Genomic DNA, 24,206 nt, shown 5'->3' with positions numbered 1-24,206 from the left:
CTTTAAACGATGTTGCCATCTATTGCTATATATCACGTGCAAGTTATCCTCAAAGTAACACCAGCTAGTGGTAATCATATAGTACTATCACGCACATAGGAAATGACTTTGTATTTCACTTTTTGCCATGGAAAATGACTCTGGCGTTGAATAATTTTACCAAGAATCTTTAGGGGATGTGTCGTAGACGTCAACATGATTCCAAGTAAAAAGTGGCTTGTCATCTTTTAATAATTGGAAAAACTGTTTCAGCTTTTTTGCATCTTGCCATGCATGCAGTCCTATCCCTTATTACAACACATCAGCTCAAGGCTGAAGTCTCAGCCATACAGTGTTTGACATCTCAAACAACACAGTCTATTGCTAAATTCTTACCCATGCTTGACTAAGAGTTCTATAGCAACCAACTCCAAAGTTTGGCATGACTCACTTTCTTCTTCATTTTGTTGTAGCCCCCAATGTCTTAGCCAATAAACTCCCTTGCATGAAAGTTGTATATTTATGTTTGTCAAAAGTAATGTCATATATAGCCCAGCATAAAGCGGCCACCGCCCCCAACCAAGAGATACTACAGTAGATGTCCAGGAGCACATGTACATGTCCATCACGATCCAGCATATTGTATTTCCATTTGTTAATTGTTAATTATATCTCTTGTGAGAAAATTCACTGGACACAATATATTCAATCTGCTTGACACATCGTAATGAACTGGCACTAGCATAACAACGAGGACAAATGGAAATTAAAACACAGCAGTGCTCAAATGTACAACACTACAGCAGTGCTCAAATTACTAAAAGACATGCAGAGGCTCACCTACAGGGCTCGGGCGGTCGACAGAGAGGGGGGCTGGGGCGGCCGGCAGTGAGGAAGAAGACGGAGGAGGTCACCGGGGAGGAGTTCGCGAGGAGGAGGTCACCGGGGAGGAGTTCGCACGGAGGAGGTCGCCGGGGTCGGGGTCGTGTCGGGAGGAGGCCACCGGGGAGGAGTTCGTGCGGCGGGCGTCGGGGTGGCGACTGGAGGAGGAGGCGGCTGACTACGGGCCGGCGCGTCGGGGCTCAGTCGACTACGGGGTGACGCGTCAGGGCTCGCCGCGGTGGCGCGTTTGGAGGAGGCCGTCGGCGTCGGGGTGGCGACAGGTGGAGGCGGCGGCCGACTATGGGGCGGCGCATCGGGGACGAAGCGGTGGGGCGGCGCGTCAAGACGATGGGCGGTGCATCGGGGCTCGACGGGGCGACGCGTTAGCACCGCGCAGAGGAGCGGCGGCAGGCTGAACTGGTGAATGGTGCGAATGAGGATAGCGCACGGCTAAGTGTTCGGCGTATATATGGTGGAGGAGTATCAGTGCCGGTTATATACCACAGCTGGCACTGATATCCCCAAATCAGTGCCGGTTTCTTGTTCCAGCCGGCACTAAAACTTGGAGTATCAGTACCGCTTGTAAACCTAAGCCAGCACTGATAGTAGAAGATCAGTGCCGGTTCCTTCATTCAACCGGCACTAATAATTATTTTTTCCCTTGCAGTCCAATAAATAGTTCTAATGTTATAAAATAAATGTTGTAATCTGGAAAATAGTTTTAGAAAATGCAATTTAATTCTGAAAATTATTTTAATTCTAGAAAATGCAAATGAATTTTATAAAACCGTTTTAACTTGTTTTATGTTAAAAAAATTAGCTTTCTAATTAGCTTTCTGATAATTATTTTAACAGTCAAAGCATACACTTTTTGTATTTAATTAGCTGTCTAACTATGTTTGAGGCGGTCGTTGACTGTAGATCGATTTCAAGTGAAATAACACAAAACATCAACTTGTTACAAAATATCGGCCTCACTTTTTTACATCCCCTGATACAAATTACAGCAAATCCTAAATTAATTATTACATCAAAGCTGCTTTCATTTAACGATTATAGCTTCGTTATGATCACGGCGTATGTATGTAGGTTCCTTAGTGTCATCAATGAGAGGCAGGCCGACATTCTCTCCGAAAGGAGGCAGGTCATCAAATTGATTGTAGTCTTCCTCGTCGACGACATCCTCAACACCGACAATCTTTCTTTTTGTTTGTAAAACCACATGGCGTTCCTCCTCGTTAACTGGGTATGTGTCCTTTACATAGAAGACTTGAGTAACATCATTGGTAAGCACGAATGGCTGTTCGCTGTATCTGACGAGTTTGAGGTTGATGGTAGTCATACTGTACTTGTCGGTATTCACTCCACCTGGGAGACTGACCCATTGGCACCGGAACAGGGGGACCTTCAACTGTTCTCCATATTGAAGCTCCCAAATCTCCACTATGAATCCATAGTAGGTCTCCCTGTTGCCACCGCGGTCGTACGCATCAATACGAACACCGCTATTTTGGTTAGTGCTCTTGTTGTCTTGTGCTCTCGTATAAAATGTATAGCCGTTAATGTCGTATGCTTTGCATGTATGAATCGTAGTTGACAGCCTATTAGCCAGCATTTCCAACAGTACATCATCTGTATCTTTATCCATCATGTGTCTACGTAACCAACTGCCGAAATTATCTCTGTGTGCTCTTGCAATCCAATCGTCTGACCTTGTTGGATTTGTGGACCGTAACATTTGCACGTGCGCTAGAACATACGGGTCCACTACATTTGCTTGTTGCAAAACTGTGAAATGTGCTTGGGTGAATGAAACATAATCGTCGGAACGGACTGAATTGTGACCTAGCGTCCCTTTCCCCTTAAGCCTTTCCTCATGGCGAGATACAGGCTTACCAATTGCTTTTAGATCCATGTAGTTGACAGCGAACTCAACGACCTCCTTCTCTCCCTAGCCTTGGGCCATGCAACCTTCCGGTCGACCTCGGTTACGAACATATTTCTTCAGAACTGACATAAACCTTTCAAAAGGATACATCTGATGCAGAAACATGAGGCCAAGGTACTTTATCTCATGCACGATGTGAACAATGAGATGGGGCATTATGTCAAAAAACGATGGAGGGAAAATACTCTCAAGCTGGCATATAGTATGGACCACGTCTTTCTGCAGCTTTGTTAGTTTGGTCAGATCGATGACCTGTGAAATTGCGTTGAAAAATGAACACAACTTTATGATTAGGTCTCGGACCTTATCTGGCAGAATACCTCTAATTGCAACAGCAAGCAACTGTATTATTATCATGTGACAATCATGGGACTTAATGCCAACTAACTTCAAAGTTTTCATGTTCACTAATCTCTTACGTTGGAGGAGTAACCGGTCGGAACTTTGATTCCATGCAAGCAACTGCACAAGCTCATCTTCTCTTCCTTGATTAGGGTGTAGCAAGCCATGGGAAGTTCGTTTGCCGCGTTGCCTAGGATTTTAGGATGCAGAATTTTTCTTAGCTTCATATTTTCCACGTCCAACCATGCATTGAGTGTATCTTTTATTTTGCTAGGTATGTCTAGTAAGGTACCAATCAAGCTGTCAAACATATTCTTCTCTACATGCATGACGTCGATCGCATGTCGGACTATCAAGTGCTTCCAATAAGGTAGGTTCCAAAAAATTGATCTCTTCTTAAACATAGGAGCGAGTTTTCCAGCTGGAAATTTTGTACTGCCTTTTCCCTTTCCAAGGACAACTCTAAGATTCTTTACCATCTTATATACATGCTGCCCAGTGTGAAGCTTCAGAGTGCGACGAGTCTCCACTGTCCCGTCAAAAGCTCTTTTATTCTTGCGGTACGGGTGATCCGGGCGCAGAAACCTACGGTGACCCATATATACCATTTTCTTACAATTGTTTAGCCACATCCCCTTTGTTTCATCCAAGCACTAGACATCCATTGTAGCCTTTTAAAGTCTTTCTCGATAGGTTTGCAAGAGCAGGCCAATCCTGAATCGTTACAAACAACATTGCGCGTAGGTTGAAATGCACACGTTTGTATTCATCCCACACCCATACGCCATCTGTCTATAGTACAAGGAGATCATCAAGCAATGGTTGGAGATACACATCGATATCATTACCAGGTTGATTCGGGCCACTGATCAGCAAAGGCATCATAAGGAACGTCCGCTTCATACATAGCCAAGATGGAAGGTTATAGATACAGAGAGTCACGGGGCAAGTGCTATGACTATTGCTCATGTTGCCGAAAGGATTCATCCCATCCATACTCAACCCGAACCTTATATTCCTCACTTCAGCTTTAAATTCCTTGTATTCTGTATCGAAGTTCCTCCATTGCAGGGTGTTTAAGCATTCCGTCTTTCTTGCGCCCTTCGACGTGCCATCGCATCAACTCGGCATTCGCTTTGTTGGCAAACAATCGCTTCAGACGGGAGATTATAGGGAAATACCAAACCATCTTAGCGGTGGGGGGGGGGTCTTTTATCCTTCATCTTCTCCCCTACATCATCGCTATCAATATCGTCAACGTTGTGCTTGTACCTTGATACACCGCAAATGCGACACGCTTCCAAGTCTGCATCCCCGTTGCGAAACAACATGCAGTCGTTTCGACAAGCATGTATTTTCTCTACATCCAACCCCAACGGACAGATAATCTGCTTGGCGTGGTACATGTTTTTAGGCAATTCATTGCCCTCTGGAAGCAAGTCCCTCATGAATCGTAACAACTCGTTGAAGCCCTTATCAGACCAACCATTGCTAGACTTCATTTGTAGCAATGTCAACACAACATGCAACTTGTTGTGCTCTTCCTTACAGCCCGGGAACACCGGTGTTTTAATGTCCTCCTTCATGCGCCCAAACTTTTCGTGTTACTTATCACTGGTGAAGTCTCCCTCCGCATTGCGTAACATTTCGTGTAGGTCGTCATCATCGTTGCCGACAAAAGTATCTTCGAACGCTGACATATCGATGTCTTCGTCAGCCGTCCTATCGTTGCCTCTGTCCTCCTTGACTGTGGGCTGCTCTTCATGCACAACCTCCTCATGTTCACTGTGCGCGGTCCAACGGATATAGTCAGGCTTGAAACCCCTGCGAAGCAAGTGTGCACGGATCTGCTCTATGCCTGAGAACTTCTTCTCATTCTTACAATCAACGCAGGGACAACATATATAGTGATCATCACTCTTCTTTTTTGGCTTTCTGTACACCGCGGCAACCCTCAAAAAAGCATCCACGCCATGAAAGAACTCTTGGCCGCGACGGTCAGAGTTGTACATCCATGTCCGATCCATCTGCAAATTTATGATTATCATTAGTTTTACCAATCAATAAAAAACCAAAGAAATAATAACCATGCAATATTTTAATATGCAAATCTAATTTATTGAATTACCTCGCATCTTGATTGCTCCATGTCAGATGACCCATCACCTTCCAGCACTTGGTCTCGGTCAGAGGACCCACCTTCTAAATACTGCCGCGTCCGCTTGCAACTAGCGGGTGGATTTGCCATCCCTACAGCACAATATTCGTATTCAATATGTTAATCTTTTTTTACTAATTCACTACTAGAAAATTTGAGCTAGGTTTTAATTTATTTAGAGGTGATTTAAATATTCTTTTTCTTAAATCACTACTAGAAAATTGGAGCTAGTTTTTAATCTATCTAGAGAAGTTTTAAGAACAATGTTTTTCCATTTTATGTGTTTTTAAATTAATGAAATGTAAATGGTTAGTAAAACATTAACCAAGAATTAATCAACTGTTTCATGACTTGATGGTGTTTTTCTGTACAGAGGATGATAAAAGAAGCTTAACAAAGTTGGTATCATCATTTTTGAATTTCTCTTTAATTAGTTATGGAATTAATAATTTACAGCACAATTAATGGAATAAAGGAATTTCAGTACACTTTTCAAGTGTGCTTGTATTTTTAAAATGTATATTACATCAATGTGAACACAACAAAATTAGTTTCACCCTTTTTCGAGCTCTAATTATTTTTCTACGTATTTTATAATCTTAACAAATTTAGTTTCACTCTTTTCCAAACACAACAAAATTAGTTCCACTCATTTTATTACAATCTAGGTGAACCGACGAGGAATAGAGAGAAGTGAGGAGAGCATGAGCTACTTAAGAAGAAGGAGGATGTCACCATACTTTCAGTCTGGTCGGAGAGTGGCCGGAGGTGGCTGTAGTCGACGTGGAGGCAGAGGAGAGCTCGAGAGGTGCCCGGCCGGCCGGAGAAGAAGGATGAAGAGGGCACGGCCGAGCTCCTTATCAGCCTTCCTCCTAAGGGAGGGGTCCAGGGCAACGTGAGCCGCAGCTCCTCGTCTGGCTGACCCCAAGCGCAAGGTGAAGCTCCAATAAATGGCGGGAGAGCTTTCTGTTGGCGGGAGAAGAAGGCGCGAGCCTTTAATAAACGTATAATTATTAGTGCCGGCTTGTAAAACGAACCGGCACGGATACTAAGTATCAGTGCCGGTTCAACCGGGCTCGACCATCGATCGAGTGCGGGAAGTTACGAGCCGGCACTGATGCTTCATCAGTGCCGGTTTGTGCCTAACTGGTACTGATGGGGCGACATAGATGACCATTTCTGTTGTAGTGAGGGCTCATCCGAGCTAGTCGATAATTGGTTTTTTGTATCTATTCGTATTCATGTTATATAAAAAATAAATTAAATTAAATCTAAAAATACTATTACTACCAACAGCAATTGCTGATAACACTTGTGCTGCAGGAGCTTGGCGGCAATGCGACGCTGATATTCTACGGCACTGAAGAGGCAAAGGAAGGGAAGAACGCGTACATGGAGCGACGCCTCCCTGATTTCTCGAAGTTCCCTCGGAAACATTAAGCTTCACAAGGCGCTGTTAATGTGGTCAAAGGAAAGAAAAAAGGACTCGTTTTTTTTAATGAAAAATAAGAATTTACCCAATCTTGTATGCTTCCAACTTTGCCGTAAGCAGGATAGAATCTCAAATAACTGTCTACCTTGGTGCATACTTTTAGATCATTGTCAGAGAGTGATTCTTTTTTTTTTCCTCCTAGAGTAATTGTCAGAAACATTATTGGCATACGACGGAATATGCAATGTATGTGAATATGCAACATGGTTCGAAATAGAGCTGGGTGCATTTGATCCAGGTTTCATTTGCTTTGCTGGTATCACCATTTTTTTAAGAGGAAAGCTGGTCTTTTACTTGAGTTTTGCTTTGCTGATTTAAGAATTTGAGATTTCTCTCTTTCTTGTCCCATGGGAGAAGGGAAGAGCCCATCGAAAACATCCGGATCCCTTGACTCACGGGGTTTGAAGTCATGGTCGAACAGTAAAGTGCGTGGCAATAAACAACAACCTCAAATACTGTAGCAATGCATTGTAAGTACTTTCGAGCTTTTATTGTTTTGATTTTACCGTTTATATTGTACTATAGTATTAATCTAGTCTTATTGATCTACGATCTAAGGGTCTGCAGAGCTTTAAAATCAAAACAATAAACTCGTGGGTGAAATTAGAGGATGTTATTTTAATAACCAGGATGCATTCCATAAAAGCATATACAAAATTACATAGCTATCCTTACAAAGATACCCCTAAGGATCAATAAAATTATATATGGGTTCTTGCAAAGATCCCTCGGTCTCCTTCGCCGTTGGCAATCGAAGGAGCCACCCGACAGACTACCGCTCTAGGTCGGAGACCACGTCGAGCATATAACTTGAAGCCGATGTCCTCCTCGATGAAAAAACTTCGTAGATTTTTTATGCCCCCACGAGTAGCACACTGAACAAGTCAGACATGCTCTTGACACGATGAACACGTAGGCCCTGCATGACGACTAGAGGCTACATCAACGCCGAAAAATAAATCAGACGCCAACCAGACACCACCTACCGTCGGCAAACCGAAATTTGAGACCCACAATAGAAGACCGGTGATACCGATGAACCCATCGACAACCCAGGAAGAGGAACCTCAAGACTAGAAGACCAAAATCCTCTCAACATGCTTGCAATCAGATGAAGAAAGCTGGGATCAAAAGCATCCTCCCAAAATAAAACCACCTAACATACAAACAACATCATCCAGTTATTTGAGACCCCAACCAGACACCACCTACCGTCGGCAAACCGAAATTTGAGACCCGCAATAGAAGACCGGTGATACCGATGAACCCATCGACAACCCAGGAAGAGGAACCTCAAGACTAGAAGACCAAAATCCTCTCAACATGCTTGCAATCAGATGAAGGAAGCTGGGACCAAAAGCATCCTCCCAAAATAAAACCACCTAACATACAAATAATATCATCCAGTTATTACCATGTAGCTCATCATGAAAACCCTAACACAAGAGAATAAGGAGCTGAAGGCTAAAGATGAACTCCACTCGATGAGCTCCAGACACAGCAAAGAGAGCCAAACTAAGCAGACGTTATTGGGGAGGAACCACCTATCAGAAAAGAGTCTGACGAAAAAAAAAACCATAACAAAAGTAAACAGTAAAAAGCTGACAAAACGAGCATTATAAGGGAAAGGTTCCTCACCTTACACGACGGAGGGAAGAGGCCCGACGAGAGGCTTCACCAGATCCCTTTTCTGTAGCGCGAGGCTATCCGCTCATCAGAAGCTCAATAATTAAATGATGTGGGTTCCATCTAAAATGGTAGCAATGGGCCGTGACGTCAAACTGCGGGGCGACCCTTCGCCGTTCCGCGCACCGCGTAGCCAATCTCCTCAGCGGCGCGGACCCCGTGAAACTCCTAGCGCACCAAACACCGTTTCTCTCCACGAGAACCGCTCCACGTTCCCAAGCCACGCCCACCCTGCGCTACCGTGCCGCACGGGATCCCCGCCGCCTCCACCGCTCCACGGTCCCACGCCGCACTACAGATAGAAACCACGGCCACAAATCTGCGCGAGGGCGAATAGGAAAAAACTACTGGTAATCGGTAGCTCGGAAAAGATCAGAAGAATCCGGAGGCGCTCCAGGTTTGTGGGCGAAGCGATGCTGCGAGCGGGAGGTGCGCGGCTCCTCGCCCCGGGGCTCCGGCGGCTCGGACTGGGCGGCGGCGCCGCCGGCGAGGCGGGCCTGCCGGCGGCTGCGGCGGCCGGGGTGAGGGCGTACCACGAGCGGGTGGTGGACCACTACAACAATCCGCGGAACGTGGGGTCATTCGACAAGGACGACCCCAACGTCGGCACCGGGCTGGTCGGCGCGCCGGCCTGCGGCGACGTCATGAAGCTGCAGATCCGCGTCGACGAGGGCTCCGGCAAGATCGTCGACGCTTGCTTCAAGACCTTCGGCTGCGGTTCCGCCATCGCGTCCTCATCCGTCGGTGAGGGCCCCATCCGGACCGCCCCCTTCCGAGCTTTTCACTTCCGCTCGGTGATTCCGATTATTCCGATGCTTTTGTCCTGAATAAGGAGGTCATTTGCGGAGGATGAGGGATTTTAGCTAGTTGCGAGTATTGGGTTTGACTTCTTTGCAAACGGATTGAGTACCATGATGATTTATGCCGAGTTTTTAGATGACAGGTCATTTTTGGGGGACAATATGAGCGTCAAAATGTATGGCTACGTGAGATGTTCAAATTGCTTTGATTGGTATAGAAATAACAGCTGCAGTGCTAATTTCCGTATCTAGTGATGCAGAGTCTTTAAGGCTCCTTCCAATTTTCCTGTTTTTGGCGCTGCTCTAACCTAGTTGGATTGTGTTGAACTTCGGATATGTGTGATGCGACCGTGTCTTTAATTTGGTGAGCTGATAAGCTGTAGGACAGGAAGTTTGTGTAGGGAGTTAATCTTTTACTTAGCCCACGATTGAATTTATTATGTTATTTTTTGCTGGTTTAGGGTTAAAACGCTTATGCTGAGTATTTTGTTATGATGCTCTGTTCTCCCCTTTTTGGTTTTGGATTGTATTGGCCAGCATGAGCTCGTTATGTCTTAATATAATGGTGAGTTCATAGTTTAAAAAAAATCCATTGGTAGCATTATCGTTACAGATTCAGATGTTTGTAGTTTCTATAATTTTTAGTTACTGAACCAAATTGGTTCAGAAGTTGTGCCTTAGTGTTGATTGACTTAATAAAGGAAGTACTTATGAGTGATGATAGTATGGAACAGTTGAAACTGTTCTGATAAAATCGTAGCATGTACCCAGGTGTTTAACAAAAAAATGGAAAGGTCTTTATGGAGAGTCCTGCAGATAATCAATTGTCAACTGATGGATTGGGTGGCTATCGAGGGTCCTAGTTCTGATGCATGTTCACTGTATCTAATCTGCATTGTTGTTATGCATAAAAATGCTACAAATTGCGAATGCATACATTCAGTTGTGCTGTGTACCTTATGAGCCAAGAACCATGGGAGCCAAGTTGCTAATTGAAATTATAATCTAATCTTAAATGCAGGGTGCGAAGTTCCCTATCGAAAATTGTTTTATGTGTAGATTTTGTATCATTATATTAAACAAGAGCCCAATGTCATATTCTTGCATACAAAAGTGTATTGCCCCCAATTGTTGCTTGTATCTTGGAAGTTGTTACCATTCCTGATACTTGAAAGCTCCTTGCCCAAATTAGTTACTTAATAAAATCCATTTCCTAATGTTCTGTTATTTTGAGTGCTTGATTGCTTGTTCACGATTTTCTGAAATTTTGGGATCTCTCTTAACACCATCTTATGTTTTCTAGTGGTTCTATTTCCTTACAAAAATCTGTCTCTTATATCTATATTAATGTATAAAGTTGATTCTATTTATTATTTTTTGTCCTTGCAGCTACTGAATGGGTGAAGGGAAAACAAATGGAGGAAGTTTTGACCATAAAGAACACGTAAGTTGTTCCTCATTTTCTTTATCTTTTTTCCGATTCCAATATTTTCAGCATGCTTATATTGTCCCCTTTTTCAATCATCCTACCATGTATATGTTACCCTTTCTATTCATCGTTGTTGAACTTTTAGCAAAATCGTGCTCTTGTTACCTGTGGGTTCCTTTGTGAGCATCATTCTTTTCGCAGTAATGTGAATTCCAGTGTGGGGATTTGTTTCTTAGAAGACTTCATTCCCTACTGATTGTCCTGGCTCTGAGGGATGGCCGTTCAATACTCAGTTTTTTTTTTTTTTTGTCATAAGCACTTTTCTTTTAAAAAATTGTGCTCACAGCTAGAGCTAGGCATTTAGCTTGCATGATGAATGTATTCTTAATGATGTCACATTCCATTGTGCATGGGGTCTGTAAGCTACTATGGATACGGTCTTTCCTCAGTCACTAGGAATAATCATTTCAGTTTTTCCCTGTTTCCTTGGAGTGGCAGAGTATCCGATGTGTCAGCTTCTATTGATTCATGAGCTTGTTCGAGTCAGTGTATTAAAATCTGCCCTTTTATTTAGAGACTGATTTCCTCCTATGGTGATTAACTGTCTGTATTTGGAACTGGATACATTTGCTGACTAAATTAGAGGAAAGATGTGACACAGTCTTAGTCTCTGCTTTCTTTTTGCAGAAGATACATCTACATTTTTGTTTATTTTCTCCCGCTGATGTTGCGATGCCGTTGTTGAGGTCTTTCTGGGCACTGTTGAATCCTTGGTAGCAAGTTCCACAGTACTCTAACTGGCTTTGATGCTCTGTTTTTCAGTGAGATTGCAAAGCACTTGTCGCTTCCACCAGTAAAGCTCCATTGTAGCATGCTTGCCGAGGATGCGATTAAAGCTGCAGTGAAAGACTACGAAGCAAAGAAGGCGAAGACGGGGCTGGGTGAAGAAAGCCCTGCGGAGAAGGCTGCAGAAGCATGAATGTGGAGTTTCTGCCATGAAGAATATGGAGCTGATATATCTTGACTCTCCGCCATGTGTCTCCAAAGATGGATGCTTCTGTTCTTGAGGCGGGAAATAGTGTGTAACGTTCACAAACTCCTGTAATGCAGCATGTATCATAAGGATGGAGACGAACAATTTCAAATAAATTTGCTGTCATCTTAGAAAATGTATGTGCATGTATTAGACCTGTTTCTGGAAATGTTGGCTGATGTGCTACGATACTTACGGAATTCCGGTCACCCTGTGCACAAAGGTCCTTTTTATTATTTTATTCAATTTTGTTTAGGTGGGAAATGCTAATTGTGTGCTGTTTTCTTGCTTCTGGTTGGGATTTTCGGGAGTATTCCTGAGTTCCGAACTAGAGGATAAACAAGCATTGCTTTGGTCGGCCTTATCCACGAGCAGAACCTAGAACTGAAGGACCCGATAGGACCCGATATGATGGACGATGTTGAGTCTGTCTTGTAATTCTTTTGGTAGGGAAATTAAATTTTACAGGATCTGTTCTTATATGTAGATTTTTTCTGCGCCTGATGTAGGAAGAGGCCAGCGTAGGACAAGTGTCCACATAGTAGAGGGTCTCACGGAGGTTTTTTTTCTATGGGTCCTATAAAATTAATTTGTTTCGTGGTAGGGTGCAGGTGAAGGTTTTCCTTCTGCTCCCGGAAGCCAGCTCAATGGTTTTAGGCAAACTACCTGGTTCATCCATCATGAGCAAGGCAATATTTTTGTGAACAGCAGCATAGAACAGTTGACGACAATGCGAGAATGTTCGCGACCTGCTGGAAGAAGATTTCCGTTCTGGGAAACGAAGGCCGATAGGAACTTAAAAAGCACTCGAGCACGCGCGCCTAACTTGCTAGGCTCTTGTATAATACGCGTATTAGGCAGCCTCCCTCGTATGGTATGATCCGTTACCGTGGCAGAGACGTCACAGATGAGGTAGAAGAAGGTAAATGCAAGCATCACATTCACATGATTGCGTGGCCGTACCCTTTCAATCCTCGCAGTGGCAGATGCAGGAGAGAGGACACTGCAGCAAAATAAGTTTTCGATCGAGGTTGAGGTTCGCTAAATAGCTCGTCGACGTACGCAGGTAAAATCTGTCTGAACAAAACTTGGCTATACAAACACCGAATTTCACCGTGCATTTTTATACTTGAAGCACCACGAGCCACAAAATCGACCTTGCAAATGGCATGCATGTGCGCGGAGAAAAAGGAACAAGAACAGAGTTACCTACACAGATCAAGAAATTGGTGGATGGGTGTCCCCGTATGGCAGCGCTAGTCTGCTTGCATCTCTTGTGGCAATCCATGTGTGGGACTACTTTGCCGAGCTAGGGATGATTATGGTATCTGGTTTTTGACGGCTTCTTCATTCAATCAACTCTGAACTTCTGAAGGCTTGGATATGATAGCGCAGCGTGAAAACGAGGATGAGAAAGAAGACTCTTTTGCATTCTTTATAATTTTATCTTTTCTCAGAGGCTTGTTTGCAAAGTGGGAATGTACTATTCATATGTCAATATATATAATATAGGGTTCCAGCCCTTCAAAAAAAATTGGTGGATGCAGGAGGACACGCCAAGAACGCACGCACGTTTTGATCCCCGCGGCATCGTAGCAGCTAGTCGCACGACTCCGACCCCATCATCGAATCGATCACATGCCTGATTGCTAGATGTGCAATTTCTGCGCGCCGCGGCGGGTGCAATGCCGTTTCAGGAAATTCCGGAGGCTTCCGAGGTTCGGCGCGCCATGCCGCGGCGGGGAGGCCCCGAGCTCACGTCACCGGGGCCGCACCTATAAAACCGGGATATTCAGGAACTTCTGGCGGACCAAGATACTCAGGAAATGGAAGCCGTGCGGCGACACCGGCGCCGTCGCATCCGGCAGTGGCGCCGAACTGGTCACCAGCGGTTCCCAGGCCAGCACCAACACGAGCTCCGAAAGCAGCAGCACGCTGCTGCATGGTGGTTTAGTTAGCAGCATTCACGTGGCTGCGGAGCAGAGCCTGCTATGCTGGGATAATCGCCAGAGCTTCGCCGCCGCCAATGGAGGAGGTGCAGGTTCTGGTGCCATGACCGCGCTTCCTGAGCTCGTGGCCGCGGAGTCGAGCGACAATTTCAGCTGGGCCTTCGAGGACGTCTGGGCGGTGCCGTTGCATTCGTTCAACTTTAGCTTGTGAGTTGTGATGCCTGGAGACATTGATATTTGCAGCAAAACTGTATGCGGTGTGTGCGTTGGAAGTGCTCCGCGTAAAAGCGATTTGCCGTTCTCGATTCTTGTCCAAGTGCGTAGCTGTATTTAGTCCAGAAGAGTAACAGAATCAGCTTGTCTCCAAGTAATTACTCTTCTTAATCTACTGCCTACTTTTATTATAGGAATTTTATGGTGCTCCATACTGCCTGTAGACAGAAGTTAATAAAAATTTAATCCTACTGTCAACATGATTAAGTATTTTAGTAATTATCATAGTATTATTAATATTTACCATCGTACCATTGAAGGACACTAATTTTTTAAACTAAATCAATAAAATACTTGATTCCTTCAACCACTCGAGAGCTACGGTAATCAAACAGCCTCGAGCCTCCGTAGCCATGAGTTGAGCCGCCGAATTGACCAACCTTATTTAACCCTAGGCCACGGTGACAAAATATGCGAATGTATGAGCTGAACCCTAGTCATGGTGACTAAGATCACGGATGGGTTGAAAGGGTATATTTATTCGAATCTCACTTTGCACATTATTACTTTAATACTATTTTTTATAAAAATGCTCTTATACTTCCTATACTACTCCCATATACTCCATACACTACCTTTAGATAACAAGGAATATTCTAATCTATTTGGATCATCCGATAAAAAGATAGATGACCTAAATTACTCTGAGACCATCGTAAAATCATTCTTTTTAAAAACCTCAACACTGGGTACAAGCTGTACTATCTGAACACACGTTCAAACCTATACTATACCCTATACACGCATACCCACATACTCTAAATCGCACTCTAGACCTACAACCTATACACATACGTCTATTGAAAAGATTTACGAAACCTCGAGCTCCATAAGCTACAAACACGTTGTCCTCTTATTATAGTCCACAAATATTTAAGGCTATCCGAAAAAATAATTAGTGCAAGGTCAGAGATCAAACTCCCGACAGATCACTTGCTCACCAGCAAGCAGACCATCACGCTAAGAGCGCGTTCGCTACTGCCCTACTTGTTTAGCAGTGATCAATCCACGTTTTTGTTTGACAAGACGCGGTTCCATCACTTGGACCTTGAGCCGGGGCACCCTTTAGCTTGCATGTTAAACTTGTTCCGTGTACCAGCTCATGTGCCGAAGCACCATCAAGCAGGGAACACATTACTGATCGCTTTCCGTCGCCCCGGTTAAGTCCATCTCCAGCATTGGCAAAGTACAGGCAATGCTGCACCTTAGCCGCTCACGCGGTCACACCAAGCCGCACGGCTCACCAAAAGGCACCGGTGCCTAACTCATCGAGTCGTTGATCCTTTGTACTACTGCTAGCGGTCGCCCAGAAAAGGAAAGAACGGCGGTTCTGGACAAGATACAGTTTCGCATGCCTTGCTCGTTGCAGCTTCGGCCTTTGGGAGCAAATGGCGCAATTTCGCAGTAAAGGCTGTGAATTTCGAGTGGGCTTGGGCCGGCCACTGGTAAGCTCGCGCATGCAGCAAAAGTGCAATCCGCCTGATAAGGAATCATGCCAGAGTTTTTGGCTATAGCCGTAGCTGCAAGTTCCGGTGAACCACAGTTTTGATGTAAATACAACTTGAAGAACAGAGATTCAAGAGAATACAATGATGTAACGTAACTTGTAACCATCAACGGCTTCGAAAAATGCAATTCTTGAAATACTCTAAAAAAATACAACACGTAATTTTCACAACCAACTCTTGGGTTCAGCTCCTAAGTAGATATCTGCATCTTGATGCTGCACTGTTCTTCAACTGCTGGAACATACACGCCATGTCAAAGGCCGAAAAGGTTTGACTCACATTACTCTGCAAAAAAAGGGAGCAATGTGATCAAACTGAGAACCAGAACGTTTAGTTTTGAAAATTCAGTTATCATGATGGACATAACCAAAACAATTGCTAAAAATCCTCAGCGAAGTATTTTATTGTGGTAAACTGCTCATGTTTCATCACATGTACACATTTCCTGAAACTTTTCCTACTTCGTTCATTTTGGAGATTACAAGGTTTACTTTGCAGAAGCACTTTCAACTTGTATGACATGTTGACGCAATGCAATACCGAACGGGCATGCAGAGGACCCAAATACATAAGCCAGATTAGTAACGTTTTTTAACATCATGGAATATGCATAGAAGGCCAGAAGTACTGGCAGTACTGCCAGAATGATTACATTGCAACAGACAAAACAAGGGTTCCCGATAAAGCAGATTGCAGACATACACAGAGCATAATGCGAAACAAGGAAATGTGGCAGCTGAGAAAGCATCAGGAGTTCAGGATAGTTGGGAAAATGAACTGAGCTAATTCAAGAAATGTAGACGATGGCATTGTGCCATAGGTCATGAGAACGGCACACCATTGAGGAGTATGGAGGAATACTATTTGCCAAAGAGAAAAACAAAATGAAATAAGCAGACTTAAATCCTCAAACTTCTTGAAACTCCCCAAAAGAACCCCTTAGCATCATGTAAACAAGAAAATATGTTACTAGAATTCTGAGAACAGCTAGCTGACAAAAGCAAATTTATGATATCAACTCATCCATTGAACGAACAGGCTCTGGATGTTGCATAATCACAAAATTATTGAGATGTAGCAATGTCACACTGTCACAAGAATCATCATCATCTTAGTCTATTTAAGTTAGCTAAACAGATTTAATCATAACTGCTTATCTCAGGTATTGGTGATATGAAAATAAGTACGACGATTAAGATACCCTAAAGAAACAACTATAGTTACTTACCCATTCTGAACTGACAGCAAAGATACAGATTACATTATAAATTGCTTGCAAGATTTATCATTGTGAATATCAGATACCACAAATTTCTCAGAGGAAGTAACAATAATTAGTTCCGTTGCGAAAATAAAGGACAAAAAATCTTGAATTTGAAAAGACGATAATCTAGAACTGAAGCCAGGTGGTATTCAGGACAATACCAACTAAGTGTAATTGATCTGACAATATTTTTTTCATTGTGGTCAGTGGTACCAGTGTAACATTAACATCCAGCCCCAATTCATTTTGCTAACGTATTCTTAACTAGACAGATTGTCTCAAGCTGAAGTTAGAAGTTTGAATCTGATCGGAATCAATTATCTCATACAAATGCAAGTAAGCTGAACATAATTCCACATTTGACATAATGTGGTCTTCTGCAACAAGACCATGGAGCAATTATGTGATGTAACATTGTTGAACTGTGTAACAGAATTACAAAGCACCACTTTTATTATAGTTTGAACTCACCATCAGTAAATACATAAATTTATGCTGCGAACCACCTCCGATTGCTAATAACAAGCCTAATCTCCAATAGATCACATATCTCCAACGCAAACCAGGTCAAGGTCAATTACCGAATGGCAGTGAAAATTAAGAATATTCATCAACTATGCAAACTCTGACCAGTAGCAAAGCACCATTTCCACCACCATGATAGTGCCCACATCACAAATCTACATTACCCGTTTAGAGCATGCAGCATTCAGTGTCAATTTAAGGTAGAATACAACTTGTAAATATGAACTAGAGAATCCACGCATACACAAATCTCATATCGAACGGGCCATTCCTTGCAAGTAACAAGAGAGATACAAAAGATTGGGATGCAAAGGAAGATAATTGGAAAAAAAAAATGGGTCCTAGTGTACCTAGTGTCACACGATGGACACCTTGGCGCCGACCTCCTCGAGCTGCTTCTTGGCATCCTCGGCCTCGTCCTTGCTCACGGCCTCCTTGAGCTTCTTGGGGAGGCCCTCGATGAGGTCCTTGGCCTCCTTGAGCGCAAGGCTGGTGAGCGCGCGCACCACCTTGATGGTGGCGATACGCGCGCTGCTGGGCACCTCGTCGATGACGACGTCGAACTCCGTCTTCTCAGCGGGGGCCGCCTCCTCAGCGCCTGCCCCCGCGCCGGCCGCGCCCGGCGCCGCGACGACGGCGGCGGGCGCGAAGGCCGCCGCGGTGACGCCGAGGCGCTCCTGGAGGTGGTCGACGAGGCTTCGGGCCTCCTCGAGCGTCAGCCCGGCGATGGCGTCACCGAGCTCCACGACCTTGGGGGACTCGGTGGCCGTGGACGCGACGGCGACCGCGCGGCGGCGGTGCGGCACGGCGAGGGTGGGCCTCGGAAGTGAGGCGGAGGGAGACGGGGAGGAGGAGGGGCGGGAGAGGAGGGAGAAGGCGGAGGAGAGGGTGGTGGACGCCATGGGGACTTCTCGGGGCTTCCGCTTCGGGAGTGAGCAGCAGCGGCGGGAGGAAGCGGGGAGAAGAGGGATACGATGAGGCGATGGGGTGCCATTTGGGATAGGATAGGGAGTTATATACGGACGGTGCGAGCGGCGAATAGCTGCACTGCTACTTGCTATTGCATCTTTGGGTGTGTAAAAAGCACCAAAGCCCGTGAGATAATTGTGAATTATTTTCTTTGGTGTAAGAGATTAAGAGTGTGTTTGGTAGGATTATACATTCTCGTGCAAATATTTTGGTTATCTTCAGTGTTTAGGGTTACGGATCGACCGTAGATTCTGTTCAATAAGTGAAACAGATTAGTCGTTCGCTCTCCGGTTAGACAGTAACTCTTAAGAAACGTTTCTCTTGTCAATTAAAATCGTCGAAGAAAACTGTTTGGTTAACTGTCTGGATTCAGATAGTAGTAATGTAATTGAACATTTACCCTTTACTGATATGTTATTTTTTATATTTATTTCACTTTTCTTTAATACAAATAATATTTTTTTTCACCTTTTCTTTTAACAATAATAATTTCTCTCCTTATCTCCCTCCCTGTCTTTCTGCCTTATCCATTCATGTCACTTCTATGCGAGCGGTGGGCAGGCGGCCGAGCGCAGCCGGTCGGGCAAGAGGGTAAGGTAGGCAAGAATCAGGTGAAACGTCTCTCAACCCGTTTTGAGGATTCACTCTGATTCTCCAAAACATTTTGGCTGAAAACGTTTCACATTGTCCCGTTTGGCAATTGATTCTCTTGTATTGGGAGAGAATTAGAACCCATTATATGTGCCAAATAGGTTCCGGACTAAGATGAGTAAAACTGAATCGTTCAAGTTTGAAAATATTAAAAAAGATGAAAAAAATACTGTCTTCAGTGTTCCAGGTAGTCTTGCAAAGATTACTAAACAGGGGCAACCTAATGATAAGTAGCCCATGGATCAGTGTTACAGGGAGCTAGCCTGTCCGATACATGATCCTCTCCTAAGTCCTAACTACAAACTACTAAAGCAACACGTCAATGAAAGTAGTACATGGTTGCAGGTCCATCGAACTGCTGCTCCGTGCTCTGTGTCTGCTCCGAGTCTGTCGGTGCTGCTGATGCAGATGTGCTCATCGTCTACTACATGCCCTGCGCTTCTGATGCGCTCGTCGTCGATATACCGTGTTCTTCTGATTCAGCCGTCCTCCATATGCCACGCGTTTCCCCCATCGTGCCAGTTGGCCACGCAGTGGTCGTCGTCGTCGCCGCCGCCGCCGCCGCGCTGAAACCATAGCAGCAGCAGCAGCACGACCGCCGCGACGACCAGGAACGCGGTGCCTTTGTCCCCGACTCCCCGCTCATTCCTAGAACCTCCATCTCTCTCGCCCCCTGCCGATAGCTGATGCGTTGTAGCTGGAGGAAGAAGGTTACTTGTCTAACATGACTAATCTTCCAAGATGGTTTGCTTGAGATGCATGAAGCCATGGACAGCGTAAAAAAATGCAGATCAGAGAACACGAAAAGTCAAGAAAAAAACTGTCATTTCGTATGAACTGAAACTTTCGATTCCAAGAAACAAAAGATCGATATGATCAGGAGGGGGGAAATAAATGTATGTATGTACCATCGAGACGGGACGAAGATTTACGTGGAGCTTGCAACGACTGTTATTTAACCACTGCGACGCGACAAATTAAGTTTTTTCTTTTCTCCTGATAATGGCGATAGTTTCACCGCTGTGTTCGTATGGGTTCGAATGCATATATGCGGCGGCGGCGTGAGCATTTCCAAATGCGAGGAATGGGTATGCAATCTCGCGCTGTAAATGTTGGACACAACTATAGAAGGAAGAGGAACGGGGCCGCAGATTTTCGGGTGTGAGACCGTGAGTACTAGCTCATACGGTGCGCCCTCGTTTATGATATCTACGTCGAGTAGTACTCACTGCAGCGTGTGATGTGGCAGTTTAGAAAGTTTCAAACGTTTCTGCTACAACTGATTTGGATGGTACCTACCAACACACATGTGCATAATGTTGTAATTACATTTTCATACGAGACGCTCATGCACCTTTTTTCATGTCTTTATGTTTTTACAGGTTGACGCGCAAGGCGCTCATAGCATGAGAGTGTTTGCATCTCGTGTGCACATGTGGGTTACCGAATGGGATCAAGCTATCGAGCACGTCATGGACGAGGATTGGCCACACTCTGAGAAGCTGTACGTGGAGTACCTCTCCTGGTTCGTGGCTTGAACGTGGATTCGGGATGACGTACACACCGATCGAAGTTCCGCGGCACATGCCAGATTTATGCGACATGTACCCAACACACAGGGATCAGACGCGTCCACTTGAGGTACGAATAACAGTACATGACTCATCATTTCCTACAATTGTTGGTACAAAAAATTTGTGTAATCAAATGAAACTTTTTTTTTGCAAAGAGACATACTGTACCAGGTTGAGGTCAAGGCACAGGCGACCAAGGTACGGATCGATAGTGGCCTCGAGGTCCCCAAGGGCGAGGTGAGCACGGCGTTAGGGCCGATTATCTAGCATGTGAACAAGGTTTTCTGGTCGCTCAACTACGGTTCATCCTCGAACATTACGACGGGATCACGAGCGTCGGCTCCTCTCATGCCACGCCACGCCCATCGTCCATGTTCATCGTGCCGCCTCACCCACCGATATGTCAGACCTTCGTCGTCGAGACGTCGATGTTGTATTCTACCCTGACTTCCTCTTCCACCCTTACTACGGCGAGGCAATCCTTCACCGAGGCTACTTACCCGCACTACAGTGGCACGTGACCTCGGCTTTCATTCTCCAGCGCCGGTGACTCCCGCTACGGTGTCACAACATCTAGTTCAGCCTTCACCGGTGCCGGTGACCACTTCTACGCTGGCACCGGGGCCACGCACCCTTCCTCTGCAGACCCAGGTCCTTCGAGTTCTCGCGTCCCCGGCTCAGGTACAACACTCACTTCATGCATAACCAATTGTTATGTATGTCACGCTTTATCATTGCTAACATATTTTATTTGTTTTGCCATGTGCAGAGATCGCCGATCTTCGGGATGTAGAGGTGCATGGTAGCTACATGGAGTTGCTCACCAGGTACGGTTGTCAGGTCCTTGAGTACTTGAAAGTGCATCTAGACCTTCTAAGTGAGTTTTGGCTTATTGATGACAAAACGATTAAGGAACTACTATGTTTATCGAAGCTATGAATAGGTTTTAGTCTCATTTGTGAAGACTCACAACGATTGACGCTCCTCGAAAAGAAAAGAGAAGCGGTGTGTAGTACTCAATAGGATTTAAATTGTTCTATCTTTGAAATTGAGTCTAGGATGGCCGTACTATTAAGAGGGTTGCTATTGTTAGCTTTTATGGTGTCTCAATGCTCAAAGTAACCTATTAGAACTAATAGTTAAAAGACACATTCACCCATGGACACCAAAAAAAATAGGCAGATTGTACTGAGCTCGGAGTCTCCGGTGTTCACCGGATACTCCGGTACTCAGTGTTTTAGGCCGGAGTCTCCGAGAAAGACTCCGCTAGAGAGTCTCGTTTCCGAATATTTTTAATTGTCCGGAGTCTTCGGTGTTCACCAGATACTCCGGTAGTTGGTAAATTTTTGGCCGGAGTCTCCAAGAAAGTCTCCGGCAGAGAGCCTCGGTTAAGCTTTTTTTTTTAATAGAAAAAGACCGGAGTCTCCAATGTTCACTGGATACTCCGGGTAGAAAAAGTTTTTGGCCGCAGTCTCTGAGAGAGACTCTGCCAGAGAGTCTCGGTTAGCATTTAAATTTAAATGACCGGAGTCTCCGGTGTTCACCGGATACTCCGGTACCTGGAGAGGCCGGAGATTCCGGCAAGTCTCCGGCCTGTTTCTTCGTGGTGGCTAAGTCTGGCCTGGAGACTCCGGTGTTCACCGGATACTTCGGGCAATTCAATAGAACCGTAATGGTTAGTTCTGACACCGTTCTGAGCCCATTTTGGATTTCAGGCTGGAGACTCCGGTGTTCACCGGAGTAAAGGTAAGTCAGAACAGTAACGACTAGTTTTTTAAGGTGAGCTCTATATACCCCTACACCCCTAGCATTTATTGTCTACTGAAGCTGCTGAGCTCCACCTTCATAAAGCTTCCCAAGAGCATTTGAGCCCTCCAAACATCTCTAGTGCTTAGCTTTGCGCCAAATTTGAGAGATTGTGTTTGGAAGTGAATTTGAGTCGTTGAGCATTGAGTTCATCATTGAGCATACATTTGTGATTGTTTCTCTTGGAGCCTCGTGCTCCTAGACGGCAAGGCATCGCCCGTAGAGCACCCAACCATTGTGGAGTGCCACGGAAAGTTTGTAATCGGCATCAACTTGAGTAAGAAAATCTAGCTTGATCTTTGTGGTCGCTAGAAGAGGATAGGGTTGGAAAAGACCCGGCTCTTTGTGAGCTCCTCAACAGAGACGTAGGCACTTTTTTGTGAGATGACCGAACTCCGGGATAATTTCTTGTCTCATCACTTGTGCAAGTTTTACTAGTTGTGTAGTTTTGGGATTTTTCCCATATATTAGTTCTTGTGATTATCTTGCTATTAACTCTTGTTGTTTAAGCATTGTACTGATAATAGAACTAGTGTTATCTTTTAGTCTCTAGTTATACTTGCTTAGCTTCAATTGTTCTCGAGATCCTATATAGACCGGATATTTCGGACTAGACCGGATACTCCGGACAGACCGGAGTATCCGACCTTCACCGGAGTATCCGGCATCTGTTTAATCCGTTGTTAAGTTTTAATTTTTACAAAACCTATTCATCTCCCCTCTAGGCAACTTTAAGTACATTCAGTACTCTTACATCTTTAGACATAGTGACGAGCTCGGTGCGTTGCAGCTACCTGGCACACCACTTACGGGGACACAGCCCTCCCAGGATGACTACGCCACTTCACCGCCCGCTGCATGACCTACACGGACGATCGTGCCACCGAACCTGCTGACGTACTTAGCTGACTAGGTGAGAGCGCAGAGGCGCAAGGTCCCGAGGGTGGATGTGATGAGGGGGGTCATCCCCAAGAGGGGACGTAACCTATAGGCTACTATGTTATTGTTAGTTTCATGGTGTTATGCTATTATCGGTGTTATGGTACTATGTTAATATCAGTGTAATGATACTTTCTTCATTCTACTATGTTATTGTTAATGTCACAATATCTTTCATGTACCGAGTTTTAGTATTGTGATTCTATTCGGACCATCGAAGTGTACCACAAGCATTCCATAACAATCATAATAAAAATGTTGACCAAACGTACAATGGCATATACAATACCCCTTGTGGTGTACCGGAGTTTCGCCTAACATGCCTTAGGGAATGTAAAAAGGGCGAAGATCGATGGGGCAATACACAAATTACAATGATATCCTGGCAATGGTTCTAATCGTAGTGACTTAAAGTGAACGGCGAGGAGGCATCTGAGCCCCAATAATCTCCAGCATCGTATTACGCAGACGGACGAGGAGGTGGAGGAGGAGCATCCCTATTTGGCATAGGGCAGGTGCACCACGGATCGATGCATACAAAAGTGTCCTCTAGTGTATTACAGGAGGACTTGGCATATTCTCAACCTTCCTCTGCAAGTCAAAAATTTGGTCTCGCACGTGGTGCACGTAATCTTAGATATGCTGCAGAATATGAGGATCAACCCATCTCGTGTACTGGCAGTTGTCGGGATCGTCATCGGAGGCATGCAGAAATGTGAAAGTCATAATGTATAATGTTTTGAAAAAAGGATACATACATTCATGGTGATATAGTTCTGACCCTACCAAGAAGACATCGGAAGAATTGGTGACCCCCCATGAATGCTCCTATCATACATCTGAATGACGCAGTCCTACCCATGTGAGTACTTGGGTCAGAGCTCATTCGGGTGCTCATAAATCCTTAGGTGACTTGAAGGACGAAAATCACTCCTATTTTGCAAAGGGAAGTTGTAGAGAGGCTCCTCGTACTCAGTTGGACTAAACGAACCCTCCTAT

At 44.8% G+C, this 24,206-nt stretch overlaps 2 protein-coding genes and 1 pseudogene across 3 annotated transcripts; 2 read left to right on the top strand and 1 right to left on the bottom strand.

The window, feature by feature from the left end:
• LOC133905496 (1,4-dihydroxy-2-naphthoyl-CoA synthase, peroxisomal-like) overlaps positions 1-6,749 on the top strand; it is a 35,971-nt pseudogene extending 29,222 nt beyond the window's left edge.
• Positions 6,750-8,808: 2,059 nt separating this feature from the next.
• Positions 8,809-11,990, top strand: LOC133908412 (iron-sulfur cluster assembly protein 1-like). The gene is made up of 3 exons (XM_062350429.1): positions 8,809-9,231; positions 10,677-10,731; positions 11,539-11,990. Exons 1-3 carry the CDS (start codon positions 8,901-8,903, stop codon positions 11,693-11,695), a joined length of 543 nt encoding a protein of 180 aa, XP_062206413.1. The 5' UTR covers positions 8,809-8,900; the 3' UTR covers positions 11,696-11,990.
• A 3,508-nt stretch (positions 11,991-15,498) lies between these two features.
• Positions 15,499-18,266, bottom strand: LOC133908411 (large ribosomal subunit protein bL12c-like). Of its 2 annotated transcripts, none has more exons than XM_062350427.1 (2): positions 17,619-18,266; positions 15,499-15,764 (listed from the first exon to the last, which is right to left on the bottom strand). In XM_062350427.1, the coding sequence occupies exon 1, from the start codon at positions 18,168-18,170 to the stop codon at positions 17,625-17,627; it is 546 nt and encodes a 181-aa protein (XP_062206411.1). In that variant the 5' UTR covers positions 18,171-18,266; the 3' UTR covers positions 15,499-15,764; positions 17,619-17,624. The 2 variants fall into 2 exon arrangements, with proteins under 2 accessions (XP_062206411.1, XP_062206412.1); XM_062350428.1 differs by lacking the exon at positions 15,499-15,764 and adding an exon at positions 17,167-17,423.
• Between the last annotated feature and the right edge of the window lie 5,940 nt (positions 18,267-24,206).

Source organism: Phragmites australis, chromosome 2, assembly GCF_958298935.1.
Source record: "Phragmites australis chromosome 2, lpPhrAust1.1, whole genome shotgun sequence".
In the NCBI taxonomy this organism is placed as follows: domain Eukaryota; kingdom Viridiplantae; phylum Streptophyta; class Magnoliopsida; order Poales; family Poaceae; genus Phragmites; species Phragmites australis.
This window is presented reverse-complemented; position numbering and strand designations above follow the sequence as displayed.